Genomic DNA, 14,634 nt, shown 5'->3' with positions numbered 1-14,634 from the left:
GTATTATTATTATTATATGTACAATATTAGCATGGCTTGCTAGCAATTCACTCTCAACAAGAGATTCCCCCCAGGCGCTTCCAGGCCATTGAATGCAAATCAAGGTGATCAGCTGAAACATTACCCTGGTCATTCCAAAGATATATAAACCCATTTTTCCTACTTCCAACAGACCTCACTACCTCTGAGGATGCTTGCCATAGATGCAGGCGAAACGTCAGGAGAAAAATTGCCTCCAGAACATGGCCATATAGCCCGGAAAAACCTACAACAACCCAGTGATCCCGGCCATGAAAGCCTTCGACAATACCTTGCTAGCAATGTTTACGAAAGAACCTACAGGGAACCGGAAGTGGAGCGTGCACGAAGCTCTCTTCCAATGAACTCTTGAGAGAAGAGAATGGCCGGCTTCGAGGTTTTTTTGGGCGGACTTCAACTCCCAAGCGCCTCAGAAGCTTGTCTAGGCGGCAGGAATTGTGGGAGCTGAAGTCCCAAAAACCTGGCGGCCCTAACGGAGGACGTTACAATGGCCTTTCCTTTCCCGGAAGCGTAAGCATAGAGAGGATAAACAAAAGAAGGACGCCAAAGCCGGACTTCCGTTTGGCCCATCACTTCAAAAGCGTGCTCCTCGCGCACCAGATGTGGCGGCTTTAGCCCCGCCCACTCCTGGCGGCTATTGGGGACCTTTTCGCAGGCGCGCGCGCGCTTTCGGCCTCGCGCTCTCCCGGCGGGGAGCGAGAGAGCCACTTCCGGTTCCGCCCGGACTCCGTCTGAGGGAAGGAAGGAAGGAGGGAGGGACGCGCAGCCCCAGTCGCTCCTCCCCGTGCCTTCGGCCGGGAGCGAACCGGATCCCGAGACCGCGGAGAGCGCCTAGGTGGGTAACGGGGCACGGGCGGATGGGGAGCCTCCTGGGCCCGCGCTTTGCCTCCTGGCGGGGCTTTTTTCTCGCCCCTCAGAGAAAGGACGTGGCGGAGGAGGGAGGAGGGGGGATGCTGCTGCTGCTGTCAACAGCAGTTAATTGCACAGAGCTGCATTATGTGGGTCTACGCTGACCATATCATGCAGTTCCAAACTGCATTGTATTGCAATGTAGATGGGCCCCCTTCAACCCCGCCTCCTAATACGCAGTAAACGTTGGCCTCGAATCAGTGTATTCGCCTTACAACTACCATGTAAGGCAGGTCAGTACTGAGGAGTTTGCAGAAAAGCCGAGGTTTATTTCTTTTCACCATTCTTTCACCAATAATAGTAATAATAGTACTAGTAATAGTTTTATTTCTTATTGTGATATAATAATACTATTACATATAATATTAATGTATTGTCGAAGGCTTTTTGTGATATAATAATACTATTACATATAATATTAATGTTTTAATGTAATCTATCTATATATAAATAAAAATGTAATTTCGTTTGTGGGATTAACAGAACTCAGAAACCACTGGATGAATTAACACCAAATTTGAACACTAATCAGGCCAACGAGTGACCATCACTCATAAAAACACTGAAAAACACAGAAGAGACTTAAAAAGCCAAAACGGCTCGGAAACTCCAATTGATCCAGCGGGCAGCAGCCAGAATGTTAACTGGGGCCCATTACAGAGAGAGGTCAACCCTCCTGTTTAAGGAGCTCCACTGGCTGCCGTTTGTTTTCCGAGCCCAATTTAAGGTGCAGGTGCTTACCTACAAAGCCCTGAACAGTTTGGGACCACCCTACCTGCGTGACCGCATCGTTGTCTACGAACCCACACGCTCACTCCGGTCATCTGGAGAGGCCCTGCTCGTGATCCCGCCCGTGTCACAAGCGCGTCTGGTGGGGACACGGGACAGGGCCTTCTCCGTGGTGGCCCCCCGCCTCTGGAACACCCTCCCGAAAGACCTCAGACAAGCCCCTACACTGGCAGTCTTCAGAAAGAATTTGAAAACCTGGCTGTTCAAATGTGCCTTCTCAGACTAGGAACCCTATATGCCTTCTCTGGCTAGAAACCCCAGTTCCAAATCCCAGAAGCACTTTAGTCAGAATCAAGACCACCGCACACTGCACACCACATTTATATTATAATCCCATATCCCTCCGACACATCAGCACTTTTAATCCTGTACCCCTATTCCGGCCGGCTCAATTTTTAATAATGTCTTGCTGTATTGCTATTGTATTTGTTTTTCTGCTTAATTGTCTTATTTGCTATGTATTGTATTGTTGTATTGTGTGGGCTTCGGCCTGTTGTAAGCCGCACCAAATCCTTCGGGAGATGCTAGCGGGGTACAAATAAAGTTATAATAATAATAATAATAATAATAATAATAAAACAACAACAACATTACAACGCATGCACAAACACACATGTATACACATATACACAAATATATATACAGACACATCTATATAAATAAAAATGTAATGTTCCTTTGTGGGATTAACATAACTCAAAAACCATTGGGCAAATTAACACCAAATTTGAACACTAATCAGGCCAACAAGTGACCATCACTCATAAAAACACTGAAAAACCACAGAAGAGACTTAAAAAGCAAAAAAAAAAAACCAACAAAAACATTACAATGCATGCACAAACACATATGTATACACATACACACAAATATATATACAGATACATCTATATAAATAAAAATGTAATGTTTGTTTATAGGATTCACATACTCAAAAACCACTGGATGAATTGACACCAAATTTGGACACAATACACCTTATCAGGCCAACGAGTGACCATTACTCATAAAAACATGGAAAAACACAGCAAAAGAGACTTAAAAAGCCAAAACACAAAAAGATAAATTACAACACATGTACAAAACACACATATACACAAATATATACACCCATATATATACACACAAAACACATATACACAGACTGAGCCACAGCAACGCGTGGCAGGGGACAACTAGTTTTATATATATACCTCGACTTATTATATAATACAATATATAATAGTATAATATACTGCGCATGTGTTGTGGTACGAAAATATAGTACAATACAATATATAATTATATAATAATGAGATATAATCTATATAAATAAAAATGTAATGTTCATTTGTGGGATTAACATAACTCAAAAAATGCTGGGCGAATTGACACCAAATTTGGACACAATACACCTCTCAGGCCAACGAGTGACCATCACTCATAAAAACACTGAAAAACACAGCAAAAGAGACTTAAAAAGAAAAAAAAATTAAAATGCATTACAACACATTCGCAAAACCACATATATAAACAAACAGGCATATATACACATATATATAAATATATACACACATATATACCCGTACAAAATACATATACACAGACTGGGCCACAGCAACACGTGGCAAGGGATGGCTAGTCTATATAAATAAAAATGTAATGTTCATTTGTGGGGTGATCATAACAAAAACCACTGGATGAATTAACACCAAATTTGAACACGAATCAGACCAACGAGTGACCATCACTCATAAAAACACTGAAAAACACAGAAGAGACTATGAGGAGCAGCTTAAGGAGCTGGGCATGTTTAGACCACACCTGGAATATTGTGTCCAATTCTGGGCACCACAATTCAAGAGAGATATTGACAAGCTGGAATGTGTCCAGAGGAGGGAGACTAAAATGATCAAGGGTCTGGAGAACAAGCCCTATGAGGAGCGGCTTAAGGAGCTGGGCATGTTTAGCCTGAAGAAGAGAAGGCTGAGAGGAGATAGGATAGTCATGTGTAAATATGTGAGAGGAAGCCACAGGGAGGAGGGAGCAAGCTTGTTTTCTGCTTCCTTGGAGACTAGGACGCGGAACAATGGCTTCAAACTACAAGAGAGGAGATTCCATCTGAACATGAGGAAGAACTTCCTGACTGTGAGAGCCGTTCAGCAGTGGAACTTTCTGCCCCGGAGTGTGGTGGAGGCTCCTTCTTTGGAAGCTTTTAAACAGAGGCTGGGTGGCCATCTGTCAGGGGTGCTTTGAATGCAGTATTCCTGCTTCTTGGCAGGGGGTTGGACTGGATGGCCCATGAGGTCTCTTCCAACTCTTTGATTCTAAAAAGCCAAAAAAACAACATTACAACGCATGCACAAACACACATGTATACACATATACACAAATATATATACAGACACATCTATATAAATAAAAATGTAATGTTCATTTGTGGGATTCACATAACTCAAAAACCACTGGACGAATTGACACCAAATTTGGACACAAGACACCTATCAGGCTAATGAGTGACCACTCATAAAAACATGAAAAACACAGCCAAAGAGACTTAAAAAGCCAAAAAACAAAAAGATAAATTACAACACATGTACAAAACACACATATACACAAATATATACACCCATATATACACACACAAAACACATATACACAGACTGAGCCACAGCAACACGTGGCAGGGGACAGCTAGTATATATATACACACATACACAAAACACATATTCACAGTTTGGGACCCGCCTACCTGCGTGACCGCATCTCGGTGTACGAACCCACACGATCTCTTCGTTCATCTGAAGAGTCCCTACTCACGATCCCACCTGCATCGCAAGTGCAATTGGTGGGGACGAGGGATAGGGCTTTCTCGGTGGTGGCCCCTCGACTCTGGAACTCTCTCCCTAAGGACATCAGGCAGACCCCATCGCTGGCAATTTTTAGGAGGAGCTTGAAAACGTGGTTGTTCCAGTGTGCCTTCCCAGAATAAGGAAACTCCAAGCATTTTGTCCCCAACACACTTTATCAGAGATTTAGGATATCTGCATACCCATCCCTCTCCAAACACCCACCCTTTCTCCTGGTTATGCAGCACTTTTTAATTTTAATTTTTAATTATTACATTTGGCCCTGCCATAGTTTTTAATTGCGTCATTGTGTGTTGTTAATGTTATTGCTTTGTTTTTGATTTATTTTGCTGTATTATTGTTGTTGTTGTTTTATTGTTGTATTTGGGCTCGGCCTCTTGTAAGCCGCATCGAGTTGTTTGGGAGATGGTAGCGGGGTACAAATAAAGGTTTATTATTATTATTATTATTATTATTATTATTATTATTATTATTGGCCACAGCAACGCATGGCAGGGGACAGCTAGTTTTATATATATACCTCGACTTATGATATAATACAATATATAATAGTGTAATATACTGGTGGTATATTATATGTGTTGTGGTACGATAATATAGTACAATAATATATAATAATATAGTAATTATAATCGATATAAATAAAAATGTAATGTTCAATAATAATAATAATGTAACTCAAAAACCACTGGACGAAGTAACACCAAATTTGGACACAATGCACCTATCAGGCCAACGAGTGACCATCAGTCATAAAAACACTGAAAAACACAGCAAAAGAGATTTAAAAAGCCAAAAAATAAAAAATGCATTACAACACATGCGCAAAACCACATATATACACAGACATATATACACTTATATACAAATATATACACACACATATACACATATATACATGTACAAAACACATATACACAGACAGCCACAGCAACGCATGGCAAGGGACAGCTAGTCTATATAAATAAAAATGTAATGTTCGTTTGTGGGATGAGCATAACTCAAAAACCACTGGGCGAATTGACACCAAATTTGGACACAATACACCTATCAGGCCAAGGAGTGACCATCACTCATAAAAATACTGAAAAACACAGTGAAAGAGACTTAAGAAACAAAAAAACAAAAAAATTACATTACAACACATGTATTTGTATATTTTAAGTTGTATTGTAATGCTTTTAATTGTGAGCTGCTTTGAGAGATAAAGCGGAATATAGATAAATAAATGAAATTTCTTGCCTGCTACTTCTCATGGCTTGAGGCGGATTAAAGCATTACTAAAACACAGAATCATATTAAAACACTCTGTAAAATACACATATTAAAACATACCTATACACAAAACAAAACCAGGAATACAGTGGTGTTTAAAACTCACAATTAAAACTGTTTGGGAAGGACCAGATGAAAATATACATAAATGGAGGGTTAGTACTTTGGCAAGTTTCATAGGAGGAGGGTAAGTGGACCTGGAGGAGGATTTGGATCTAATATATATTTACACTTTACAGAGGGGCAATATGTACCAGACTCACTGATGAAGGCCAGGGAGTTTTGCAGAAGAAACAGATTTTATCTAGAAAAATCACTAATAAATAAATTTATTGATTAGCCCTTAGGCCATATCACCATACCAAACCAAACAACAAAGCTTGATACAACTTAATAAAACTCTATATAGTAAGTTAAATAAGACACTTATAATAATACAGTAAATAAGTATGATAAAACTGAACACACACATATACACACACATAATATTTCTACCTACAATGTGCCCTGATCAGCCCCACATATGTGGATCTCAGATGTATTGCTTTGCTTAAATACAGAGCTTTTTATATGTTATTTTTGGGTCTTTCCACACATTAAATATGTTGTTCTGATGTGAGATTCCCAATAAATTGTCGGTTTGATATGTGGACCAAGATACAAGTTTCTCACCTTCTGTTACAATTTCCAATCAAATAATATGTGTGCTATATCCTCAAAACACTATAAAAATCACTAAATGTGAGAAGAAAGGAGGATGTAGCATTAGAGAAGGAAGGGGAAGGCAAAGCGACGGGCTAGTAGTGAAGGAGAAAAAATAGAGAAAATAGATAATGAAAGTTTGTGGAATGGGGGATGTGGATAAATCAGCTATGATGAATAGGGAGGAAACAGCAAAACTACGACAAGTTGAATACCTTTATTAAAAATGCTTGGGACCAGAAGATTTCAGATTTTTAAAATTTTATTTTATTTTGGAATAACGGTATTGCATAGACCTGAGTCATGAGATATCATGGAGATTGGACCAGAGTAAACACAGAATTTATTTTTGTTTCATATATACCTTATACTCATAACCTAAATGTAACTTTATATAATACTTTTTAATTAATATTTTGAGCATGGAAGAAAGTTTGTTTACATTGAATCATCAGGAAGCAAAAATGTCATTGTCTCAGTCACATGTGTGGACTATTTTAGATTTTGAGGCATTTCTGATTCATATAAAGGGTACTCAACCTGTATATGCTTCTGTCCCAAATGCCATACCAAAGATTGGTGTCTGAAGAAAGTCCTCTTATTGATATTTTTTGCTTAAAATTTGTCACCTTCCCAGAGCTATGTTGAGCAATGAAATTGGGTCTTCATTGGATCTAAAAACCAAGGAAGATGCACAATCAGCTTTCCACATTTGTGAGGATTAGGGACATAACCAATAAAATTGGCAATAAATACTTGTTATAATTTTTAACCAACAGAATATTTCTCTAGTTATTTGTTGGGCCTCCAATAACTCTATCTTCAGCTTCCAGTTCTATGTTCAGCAAATGCCTAGAGCGAACATATTTTTCAGTTTCCTATAGCTCAGCAGCAATGGCAAAGTAATATACAGAAATTCACGAATCAAATCCACAAATGCTTAACCCATGAGAAATGACTGCATTTTTGAGCTTTTCAGGTTGCTTTGAGTCCCATGTTTTGGGGGTAGGAAGAACAAATATAGATTAAATAAAAGTGATATATAGTTTCAAGAAAATTAAAATACTTCCTGGCAGGCATGTAGCCGGGGGGGGGGGGCTCGGGGGGCTTCAGCCCCCCCCCCCCGAAATTCTCATGGTGGTTCGCGAAAAGGCCTTACTGGTGCATTATTTAAACTGTTATGTTTATTAATATCATGATTTGATCACCATTCTCAATATATCCCATATGCATGGGGGTATTGGGGTAATGATACAAAAGGTTTGCTAGGCTAGACCCTCTTTCACTCAGACTCAGCCCCCCCCCCCGAAACTCAGCCCCCCCCGAAACCCCCCCTGAAATTTTTTTACCCCCCCCCCCCCCCGAAACGAAATCCTGGCTACGGGCCTGCTTCCTGCTCATTTTGGAACTAGCCCCCTTGTATTTACCCCCCCCCTCCCCCAACTACTATTTGCTAATAATGGTTATCCCAGTCAAGTCTCCTGCAAAATTGATCTATGAAACAGAAGTGGGGATTCCACTGTAGTATTGAAGCAGTGAAGAATTCATCATTATATGATCCTGCCATTTTAAAATGTCATTTGAATTGAGAAATTAAAAGGGTGCATTCATTTGAGCTTTAGGGTGGAACAGAACAAGCTTGTATGATATCTAAATTTATTAAAAAAATCAAACTTACCCTTTGGTACTTGGTCCAGACTGGAGGAGCACAGGTTTTAGCCGTACAATGTAATATACAGTTCCCAACATTCACCAGAGACTACAAAACCTAGAAAGCAGTATAATAACCCAACCTTGAGGTTGGAGAGATATCAGTGTCTTCTATCATTTGTGTCCAAGAGCCAGTGAAGTATGTTAGTTGGAGTGTTAGACTGTAACTATGGAGATCAAGGCATGATTTTCTGCTTGGCCTTGGAAACCCATTCAGTGACCTTGGGTAAGTCATACTTTCTCAGTCGCCTAAGAAAATTATGACAAAGTGCTTTTGAACAAATCTTGCTAAGAAAACAGTTATGTAATGGAGGCTGGATCTTTCCTTATATCTCAGGATCTGTTCCCAGATTATATGCTTTGAACTAGATTATATGAGTCTATACTATAGGATAATCTGGGATAAGATAATCTGGGATCAGATCCTGGAATATAGGGCAGTGTAGATCCAGCCTAAGGGCTCTTCCACACACCCCTATATCCTGGAATATTAAGGCAGGAAATCCCACATTATCTGAGTTTGGACTCAGGCCCCTTCCATACAGTTGAATAAAATTCTACATTATCTGCTTTGAACTGAAATATATGGCAGTGTGGACTCAGATAACCCAGTTCAAAGCAGATATTGTGGGATTTTCTGCCTTGATATTCTGGGCTATATGGCTGTGTGGAAGGGCCCTCAGATAACCCAGTTCAAAGCAGATATTGTGGGATTTTCTGTTTTAATATTCTGGGATATAGGGCTGTGTGGAAGGGCCCTGAGTGACCAGGAGAGGTGGAACACTAGTAATCTTAACCAATTTCTACGATGGCACCTCAGTTGTAGAATTCCCCCTCTCTGGAGGCCCAACTCGCACCAACATTGAGATCTTTATCACCATGTGAAAATTGGGTGAAACATTTTATGGATCTAAATAATTGTATCCAGGATGGATATGGCTTATGGTTATAGTATTTTAAATTGTTTTATTCAGTTTCAAATAATCTGTTTTTAATTGATTTTAAATCAGAAACCAGTTAAAGGCACACAACAACAGCAAAATTAGATATATTCTTAGTCTTTTAAAACTATTGTTCACTATTTATTATTTCTGAGATCTTTGGATATAGGGAGGAATATAAATATTTTAATAAATAAAAAATATAGCATTGATCTGTAAAAAACCAGATCACTTTTCTTAAAAGGCAGCCAGTCAAGGACAACAAAGATGAAACCTGCCTCCCCTTGGCAAAGAATTGTTCAACCTTGGAGCTCCCTAGTTTGGCTAATTATTTCTCCAACAAACCATATATCTTGCCCTTACAGCATACCTTGTTATCCTTTCCTTTACAAGCCTACTTCATGATTTATCACATCAGCAACCAGGAGCTTAGACTTTTCTTAATCTTACTGGTGTACAAAAGGCCCCTTTGCTAGTCTTCTAGTGCCTTTGGTTGGTCCTCTCCAGTTTGTAAGAATAATCATAGAGACAGAATATACCCTTTCCCTCATAGAGTTGCTATGGAACTCACATCAACTTTTTTTCAAGGCAAAGGAGATACAGGGTGAGGCAGCATAACTTCCTTTTTTCAAAACTGAATAAAACCCATTGTATGAATCAGAATTTTATTTTATTTTTTATAATGTAGGCACATACCTAAAGTTTTGTTTTACATAGTTTTGAAGTTCAAATTAGGTAGGTGATGTCCCCCATTCTCCATACACTGAATAAACCGATTTCTGGCGTTTGTCATGACTCTTGCCAGCATAGCAGCCGTTATGTTGGCAATTTCTTCCTGGATGTTGGTCTTCAAATCTTGTAGGGTCCTTGGACGGTTCACATAAACACGTGATTTCAAAAAATCACAAGGGGCCAAATCTGGAGAACGGTCTGGTCACTCCAAATCCGCTCGAAAAGTAGGCCTCAACGGCAAAAGCACGCTCCTCACTGTTCCAACGCATGATGGCGACTGAACTGTGTCAGGACAAAACTTTATACTCCCGCCTCTCGAATGAGACCGCTAACGCTCCGCTACGTCTTCAACCGACTGAATGGCGCGCATTTAAAAAAAGGAAGTTATGCTGTCTCACCCTGTAGTTTTTGACCTGCGTAGCAGGTCTGATATTTCCCAGCATAGTGCTTGCTTCATGTGAGTGTTGCGTCCCCAACCTATATTGTTTTCAGCCTTCAGTTGGGGTAATAAAGTCTCCATTAATTGTTAAGTGCTGCATTTGGATTTTTTTGGGAACACCTAGAATGGCCGGAGTTTGCAAGTGTTATTTTTTTTTTGTTGTGTCAGGAGCGACTTGAGAAACTTCAAGTCGCTTCTGGTATGAGAGAATTGGCCGTCTGCAAGGACGTTGCCCAGGGGACAACGTGCAAGTGTTATGAAGGCCCATCTCTCAAAATGTTCCCCTTTCGTGCACATTCAGTCAAGAATGTGTTCCATCAATTTTAATATGGGAACATTTCTTTTTAGTATCAATCGAGATCTGTTTTCCCCCTAATTATTGAAATTTACTAAACAGAACTCTATAAATGTCATAGTAATTTTATGCAATGTATAACTATTTCCAGACATGTGAAATGCTTTATTGATTACTTCAAACAGCACTAAAGCTACATTTATTCACCTACTTACTTGAGGGCAAGTTCCTTTCTAATCAGTGAGATTTCCAAGAAGACATATATAGATTGCACTGATGGAGTTTTGGAAAATTTAGATTGGAGTACTTTTATACATATTAAATCTGGCAAAATAATACAGTATACACTTCCTTTATATTGTTTAGATTTTTTAATGGGAGAAATGAAAACATTGGAAAATGTTAAACTCACCTGACCTGGCTGAAGAATTGTGTACATACAGAATTCCTAGGAAGAGTGATCTGGAAAACGTTAATTATAACTTTGGCCTAAATCATATTGTTAGTTCCAACTAGCATAGATCAGTTCAATCACAGATAATTTAGTAAGGCAAGGATTCTTTCTTGCTGTGTAAGTTCTGCGGTTGAGTCAATCTGGATAGATCTTTTCTTTTAAATCTGACTTCTTTTGCATTTATTCCTTTGGCTAATTTTGTCTTGTCTCGTGTTCATTATGTTTATGTAATTCGTTTTATTAAACAATTCATTTTTTAAATAAAAAGCTTTTTTATAAGAAATATATGGCAGTGTAAAATTTTTCACTTCATGTTACTGATTTTTTGTGTGTGTCAGGAGTGACTTGAAAAACTGCAAATCACTTCTGATGTGAGAGAATTGGCCGTCTGCAAGGACATTGCCCAGGGGACACCCGGATGTTTTACCATCCTGTGGGAGGCTTCTCTCATGTCCCCACACGGGAAGCTGGAGCTGGCAGATGGGAGTTCACCCCCGCTTCCCGGATTTGAACCGCTGACCTTTTGGTCAGCATTTCTGCCGGCACAAGGGTTTAACCCATTGCGCCACTGGGAACTCCATGTTGATAAAAGCCATCAACGTTTACAGATTTAACTTTTGTGGATTTGATTATTTGTGGGTTTCATATGTTCTTCCTAAGAATCTCAAGGTTCTCCAGGGTCACTATATGGTTAACCTAAGCCAGTTTACAGTACAAGATTAAAACAAAATGCAATTAGAATAATATGTTTTACAAAATTTTAATTTCCATTTAATGGACAATCACATTAAAATATCTGAAGCCAGTTTAACATGCAAAAAATGTGAGACCAAGTTCAACATTGAGTTACCTTGGAGGGCCTAGCAATTCATATAGAGGTAGTCTCTCAAGGTTTAAAAAATAGCAGTTTTATTTGTGGTTTTTACAGTTTTGGGGTATGTCCTGCTGTCAGGATAACAAATTGAAACCATCAAGGCTCAGGGTGGAAGGGCAGAGTGGTTTTGCCTGTCTGTTCAATGAAAAAGCAAGTTTGGCTTACATGTCCTTTCCCATAGGTGTCAAACTGTTGTTGACATTGACCCTGGGAAAAAGGTTTCACTATGTTCTGCTAAACGTTGCCATTGCTTTTTTGGGACCTCCACACTGGCTAAAATGCATTGCAATATTTTGAAGATGTGCTCCAAATCTTAAATTTCTCTGAGGAGTGTGAAAGAGAGAACAGACTGTTTTTCAAAATAAAATTTGAAAAAATGGACATTTCTTAGTAGTTCTTTAATCCTATAATCATTCTGATTTTTAAAGTTCCTCTTCCAGTTCTATGCTACCTTTTCTGAGATGGGCTAGAAGGAAATGCACACGTGATTTCAAGTATTTCTGCACTATATGTTTGTATAAAGGATTAATCACAGTAATCGTTTTAAGTTTTTTTTCTAGAAGTACTATGAGTTAGGACTATTCTTTAAAGCAGGGGGCCAGGTCACAGTCCCTCAAATTGTTGAAGGGCCGGATTATAATTTGAAAAAAAATGAATGAATTCCTATGCACACTGCACATATCTTATTTGTAGTGCAAAAAACACCTAAGACAATACAATAATTAAAATGAAGAACAATTTTAACAAATATAAACTTATTAGTATTTCAATGGGAAGTGTGTGCCTACTTTTGGCTGATGAGATAGGATTGTTGTTGTTGTTGTTGAGTGTTTTCAAGTCGATCCAGACTTAGGTTGACCCTGAGCAAGGGCCAGGTAAATGACCTTGGAATCCGGCCCCCGGGCCTTAGTTTGAGGACCCCTGGGTTAAAGGGTAAAATGAGAGATCTGAGCTAATTTTTGTGGGGACTGGGAAGATTACTGCAATTTTCAATAAAGAATGAGATAAACTTTTAACAACTACAGTTCTGTCAGTGTCAAAGGAACTTGTGAGGTCTAAAATGTTTGATTAAGTATTATTTATTTATTTATGTTATAGTCTGCCTTTCTCCTAATATATAGGACTAAGGCAGTTTAGAGCACAAGATGAAAACAAAATGCAATTACAATAATACGTTTTACAAAATTTTAATTTCCATTTAATGGACAATCCCATTAAAATATCTGAAGCCAATTTAACATGCAAAAAATGTGATATCAAGGTGTAAAGAATTACTTAGCATTTTTGATTGGATTCCTCCCCCCCCCCCTTTTTTTTTTGGGATATTCAATTTCAGGAATGTGTTGCTTTGGTTGACAATCCAATCCTGTGTTAGTTTATTCCAAAATAAGTAGTCCCAAGTTTGTTAGCCTGTGAATTACCCCCATTAAACTTGGTGAAACTTACTTTTGAATAGATATGAATTGAACTGAATTTGTCTTTAAACACTTTGCTCACTTGTCTGCTTAACCACTGATAAGATCTAATTTGATCAGATCTAATTTGCCAAATAGTCACTGTTGTATGTTTTTATGCTGAATGTTTTTATATTGTGTAAATGCTATTTTAAATTGTAAGTCGCTCGGAGTACCTTGGTGGAGAGCGACTAATTAAGAAATAAAGTGAAGTGAAAAGAGATACTCAGCATCCTATTTTTTTTTAACTGTTCCACCCCCACTCCCACTTCATTGTTATAAAGCTCTACTACAATTAATGCTGGTGATTTTGAAATGTACATCTTTTTCATTTGCTCTCCTGTATTACAGCCTTGACACTGTGTACCAAAGAAATGGTGATGGAGAAGCCAAGTCCGCTGCTTGTAGGGCGGGAGTTCGTGAGGCAGTACTATACTCTGCTAAATAAAGCACCAGATTTCTTACACAGGTAACTTAAAAAAAAATCCATAATTTGTGTGGGTTTGGCCAAAGTTGAGGTGGATTGATTAACCCATATAAATCGTTATGAGCAGTCAAATTGCCTATATAGATTAATATCATCTGGACTCCACTAATTTTCTTTATCCTACTTTGAGGGTACTAATATGTTGAACAAAGTGCATAAATGGTTGCTTTTTCAATAATACATTATAGAGTCCTACTTTTTGGCAAAGTGGAGTATAGAGATGACAATGATAATTGTAACATGTGTGCTGTGCAAAAAAAAAATTGAGAATGTAACCAAACAATAGGAAGAAGAGGCTTTTGGAGAGGGAAGAAAGTATAGATGCGGTTTGTGTTATTCCTATTTTTTATTTATTTATAATTTATGTCTTATACATTACAATAATTTATATATTGTAATAAAGTATATATTAGTGTAATACTGCCCTTTGGTCATATTTCCTGGATAGTTTACATATTTCCTGGATAGTTTACAGAAAATAAAATAATTACAAAGGAAATAATTATAATTGAAAGCCACAAAATTATTAAATCAGCATAAAGCCATTAACAGGATTCAAATTTTATTTTAAAACAATTTTTAAAAAAATCTAAAACAGAATTAAAATGTCATCTGAAAACCTTAGCGCAATGAAAAAACGTTTCCTCCTGTTGAAAAGATAATGTATTTGGGAGGTTTATAACTG

General features: G+C 38.4%; 1 protein-coding gene across 1 annotated transcript in view; it reads left to right on the top strand.

Annotated features, from left to right (window-relative positions):
- Window positions 1–720: 720 nt before the first annotated feature.
- Window positions 721–14,634, top strand: part of G3BP2 (G3BP stress granule assembly factor 2) — a 41,158-nt gene continuing 27,244 nt past the window's right edge. The window contains exons 1-2 of the mRNA XM_060781354.2: window positions 721–874; window positions 13,814–13,931. Of these exons, the coding sequence (XP_060637337.1) occupies window positions 13,837–13,931 (95 nt within the window). The 5' untranslated portion in view covers window positions 721–874; window positions 13,814–13,836. The remainder of the gene's footprint in view (window positions 875–13,813; window positions 13,932–14,634) is intronic.

The sequence above is a fragment of the Anolis sagrei genome, chromosome 6 (genome assembly GCF_037176765.1).
Source record: "Anolis sagrei isolate rAnoSag1 chromosome 6, rAnoSag1.mat, whole genome shotgun sequence".
Classification (NCBI taxonomy): Eukaryota; Metazoa; Chordata; class Lepidosauria; order Squamata; family Dactyloidae; genus Anolis; species Anolis sagrei.
This window is presented reverse-complemented; position numbering and strand designations above follow the sequence as displayed.